The sequence below is a fragment of the Rutilus rutilus genome (genome assembly GCF_951802725.1).
Source record: "Rutilus rutilus genome assembly, chromosome: 2".
NCBI lineage: Eukaryota > Metazoa > Chordata > Actinopteri > Cypriniformes > Leuciscidae > Rutilus > Rutilus rutilus.
This window is the reverse complement of record NC_140210.1, coordinates 59,866,401-59,871,579: the sequence shown is the minus strand read 5'-3', so window position 1 is coordinate 59,871,579 and position 5,179 is coordinate 59,866,401. Positions and strand designations below refer to the sequence as shown.

At 36.3% G+C, this 5,179-nt stretch overlaps 1 protein-coding gene across 1 annotated transcript in view; it reads left to right on the top strand.

Annotated features, from left to right (window-relative positions):
* The window catches only part of LOC311279963 (mesothelin-like), a gene marked incomplete at its 5' end in the record, with an annotated part of 17,407 nt that extends 15,446 nt beyond the window's left edge, over positions 1-1,961 (top strand). Inside the window, one exon of the mRNA XM_084391807.1 lies at positions 1,361-1,961. Coding sequence (XP_084247933.1) covers positions 1,361-1,455 — 95 coding nt within the window. The 3' untranslated portion in view covers positions 1,456-1,961. The remainder of the gene's footprint in view (positions 1-1,360) is intronic.
* Positions 1,962-5,179: the final 3,218 nt, after the last annotated feature.

Here is a 5,179-nt window from a genome sequence, read left to right as displayed (position 1 = left end):
TGGTGCTATTTTGCAGTTTCAGAAAACAATTCCTCCACAGACCAGGAGAAACCTCGTCTAAAGTCAGTGGCGTGTTATTCAGGTGCTATTTTAAGGGCGCGTGCTTGGCCATAATGTAGCGTGTGCACAACACACATACACTTTTGCTTCTCTCATCTACACACAGACGCAGCAGTTCACATTTTTGCAAATCATACATTATTTACAAGGGAAAATATTCCACACGAGGGAAAACGTGGTGTCCATGAAGATGTGAAAAAATAGGCATATATCTAGCTTACACATTTACCCAAATTATCATACGCCTGTTTAACCGAAGCTAATCTGGGTGTGTTTCTCCATCCCCAATGTCACTTCTCTGTGTTTTACGGCCCTGACGAGAACGTCGGTCTCCTCGGCTGTGAACCGCTCCTGGCGAATCCGCCGTTATAATAGCAATCCGCCATGGAACAAGCGCTCCTGCTCTTAAAGGGAATGTGAGATGACGCTCTGATTGGTTTATTTCACGTTACGCCCAAACCACACCTATGAGTAATGAAGCTACTTCAGACCAACCCATTTTATATTTGCGTCGGACGCAAGAGTAATTTATCCCGCCGGTATAATAGCAACAGCGCTGAGACCCGCCCACAAAGTTACTTGCATTTCGCGCTTGATACTTGCGTTTCAGATCGTTAAAATAGGGCCCGTAGACTACAAACATAGATAACATAGATTAAAAACATAATTACATAGATTACAAACATAGACTACAAACATAGATTACAAACACAGACTACAAATATAGATTAAAACATAGATTACAAACATAGTTTACAAACAGATTACAAACATAGACTATACAAAATTACAAACATAGATTACAACATAGAATACAAACATAGAATACAAACATAGATTACATAGACTACAAACAGACTACATAGATTAAAACATAGATTAAAACATGGATTACAAACATAGATTATAAACATAGACTTCAAACATAAATTACAAACATAGATTACAAACATAGAATACAAAGATAGATTGCAAACATAGATAAGCAGTGATGACGACAAGCTGCACTGCTCTTCTGATGGCCTGTTATTAATGAGAGTTATCAGGAACTGAGCGGGGAGTTTCACTATATAAAATGAATACATTTAAGACTGAGTGCAGTTCAATCATCAAAGGTGTGGTTGTGCTGTAGATGTGGAAATCAGCCTTGAACTATCATTGTTTGTGTCTGGTGTAGATCTAAAGATGTCAAGTGTCCATTAGTCTTTTTGAAATGCTCAGTTCGGGTGACTGAAGAAATGTGCTGAATGTGTGTTTGAAAACGGTAATTTGATCTTAATATCTGTGTGTGTCTCTGCAGCTGCTGCATCCAGAGTTTGGGCTCCGGCCTTTCTGCAGCTGCTCCTATTGGCTGTTACCATGACGACACTGATGACATCATCCTCCCTGTACTGACCGTCTCTCCTCTCTGTGTCTAGTATTTAAAAGAGTTTCTGCACTTTCGCCTGTAATGCACTTTCACTTTTCACAAATTGTCGTGAACAGTTTCTGTGTGGAATTGACGAATAAATCATATTTAATTCAGATGACACACATTTATCAGGATCAGTCATTTACTGCGGATGTTTCAGAGAGAACGCTTGATGTGCTCACATCTGATTTACATCAACATTGTTAAGATTCGACCCAATTCAATTCTAAATCTCAAATACATTTAGTTAAAATAACTGAAAATCGTTTTTGTTTTGCATATGTGTGATGAAAATGAACTTTTGTGAATGTAATGTAGAGGGCTGTAAACTGTCGTAAACCTTGTAAAGAGATTATCCATGAACCATCAACACTGCAGGTCACTCCACAAGAGCTGAAACTGTAATAAATGTAAAAACTGTGTATGGATAACAGCACATGATAGATGATTGTTGTCTTGGTTATCATTTTCACACATTTTCGTCTATGTTAAAATAAAATAAAAATCTATATAATTTTGTTCTCTTTTTAATCATTCAATGAATTTTATTTCAAATTCTGCACACCATTTTCTTCACACTGTGGAGTTCAGTATGGGTAGGCAGAGGACATAATGTGCTAGGCTTTTAAGAAAGATGTGAATTCAGGGTGCACTACATCTTCTGTCGAGGAGAGCTGTTGTTTTATGTCCATTGACTCACATAGTAGGAAGACAAGTCAATGGCTACCGTCAACTGTCTAGTTACCAACATTCTTTAAAATATCTTATTTTGTGTTCAACAAAAGACAGAAACACACACAGGTTTGGAACAATATGGCACTTTTATCATCTCTTTCATGTATATAGTGCCACCAACAAATCCAACAGACCATCACCATAAAGTCTGATACTGTGTTCACAAGAAGCTCAGAGTTTTCTCCTCACAAACACAGCAGCTATCTGGCAAATCTAAAGTTTATTGTCCAATTTCGTAGAGAACTGTTTTACTTTGATAAACCCGCCCACCGTGATGTCGACTGGTTGAGGTCCGTCCTCTCCTTGTGTCCTTCCTAAAGTGTTCTGGTGCCTGACAAACTCAACACCGTTGAAGAGTTTCCTCCAGGAATATGGAGTCAGCAGTTCTAGTCAGCCGGGTCAAGACACGTGCCAATTTTAAAGCTTTTTTTCCGATTTAATCATCATTACTCTGGCCAGATTTAGGCTGGACGGGATGAATTTGGCAAAGAGTGCAAACTGTAGTGGGGTGCTCACAAATGATCAAAACTTTACTAAAGAGGGACTCACAAATGTAAGCATAAAGAAAAAAGGAATTGCTGGAATAAACAGAGGGTTCATCATAAAGTTATTCAAGTGTAATAATGACAAGGAATTTGAGGATCTGAGTGAGAAAGATCCGTTCACCACAGATGGAAAACTTGAATGTGGGTAGGTTTCATAAAAAAATCAAAACACAGATTGAGTGGATCGAGTTCATCAACACCTCAAAGCTTCTCAGTCCTGTAGCTCGTCCTGGGTCGACATTTCATTCAGTAACATTAGGCAGTTTTGATTTATATGTTGTTTAATGTTGATGATCGTGTTATTTTACATATGCACATGATTACATATGAGATTGCTTGTTTCTGCTGTTTCTTCGCATGTGTTTTGATCAGGAGATTTTATACTCTTTCAGAAGATGTCATAGCGCCTACCACTGTCAATGGGAAGCGTTTTCTCACAAATTGCAGAAATGTCCGTCAATGCAAACATGACACAATTTATTAATTTACTTGTTTTTAGATTGTGAATCTGAATCAGGAACAGCCACAATAATTAGGCCCTGTTTTATGTAAATTATATGCGCATAGTATACAAATAAAGCTGAATTTAGTTACTGAATGACATTTTTATGAATAGTGTGTAGCCTATGTTGTGCCTGATGCATGAAATAAATCATAAATAACAAATAAATGACACTTAATCAAATGCATAATTATTAAAGTGGCATCTAATAATGTTTGATCTGCTGAATAATAGTAATACAAAAATACATTCTGAATTATATTTACCTTTTTACATTTATCTCCAAAGTGTTTTTATTTGTTTGTTGACAAGAAAAAGAATGGAGATATAAAATTATGCACTATCAACTTTGAGAGTGCGATAGTTTATAACGGCCATAGGAGATTTTCCATGCATTAGGCTAAAACCAATGAATTTATGATCAGAAATAGCAATGTCAGAAGAAGAGATCAATCCCTCATTACAGATCAAATCAAGGATATGTCCATGCGTATGAGTAGGAAAATTAACAAGTCAAATTAAAGCATCTAAAAAACAGACAGTAATTGATTAGTGTTAGAGTAAACAGCATTCAACATAAAGAACGGGAAATGACAATGAAAAGCCAAGAGTCAAGAGCTCACATAAGTCAGAAAAAAATGTTGGACAAGGCCTTAGGAGGACATTAACCCTCTGGGGTCTGAGCTGTTTTCTGGCCCTGGAGGTGTTCTGACATGCTCTGACATTTGTGGTTATTTCTGTTACTTTTCTGTTACTTTTTCTGTACATTTTCATGGCTAAAGTCTAATTACACTGTATTCAGCACAAACTCTGCTACAATAATATATCAGCAGCATGTGTGTAAAAGTTTGTAGTTTTGAGATAATGACATTTATGCGTGGTTTGTGAAAATACAAAAAAAGATTCTCACTGAAATAAGCTCATGAAACCCATACTGATTATTTCTTCCTAAGACTTTTGAAAATTGTATGACGTTGCCTAGAATATTTGCTCTAAAACTATGTGAAAATCACCCTGACTGCTCATTCAGATAAGACAATATATTGATTTAAATTTTTTACGACGTGTTTTGTGTGATAAAGCTTTATGCGGGAGAGGCGGATCACCTCATTAATATGTAAGCTTTCCACACCTGAGAAAGACAAAGACACTCCCTAATGGCCCTATTAGGAGCTTATCAGGGCCCATCATTCTGACCAACCTTGCACAAAGAATAAGGAGATTTAAAAAAGAATGGCTTTTAGATTGTTTGGATTTATTTACAACACAACATAATCCAAATATACACAACAAATGACAAAAAAGCACTCATTGAAAACAATGATCCAAAGAAAGAGACCTTTGTGCCATTCCTAAAAACATTGTACATACCTTTCATTTCCAAGGTGTTTGATTTTCACTTTACCATGTTCATGTACAGAGACTCATGTGAATGTTGAAGTCAGCAGGACTCAGTGGCATCTGGGCCCTGAAAGAAAAAAAAAGTGAACATACTGATATCAAGAGAAAGGCCTGCACGATTTTGGGAATACATTTTAGATTTTTCTGGTTAAAATTGCTTTTTAAAATTCACAGAATACACACACACACACACACACAAATGTTTCCAACAATATATAATATAATGAACACCAGGTTTGTTGTGCCTTGTAGGCATAGGCTATGCGCAGTGCTGCATAAAATAATAACAATAACCTATTACAGCCTATAAATCTTCCAAAAGATTTCAGTAACAACTACGCTAGAGAAAAATATATTGATTATCATGTTACTTCAAATGTTTCCATTCGTTATGATGATATGAAATGAGATAATAGTAAAAACATGAAGCCGTTTGGTGCGTTTTGCTTTTCAAACGATCCAAAATATGATACATTCAAACGGGATCGCCCTCAAATATTAAACATTATGGTTACCATTTACATA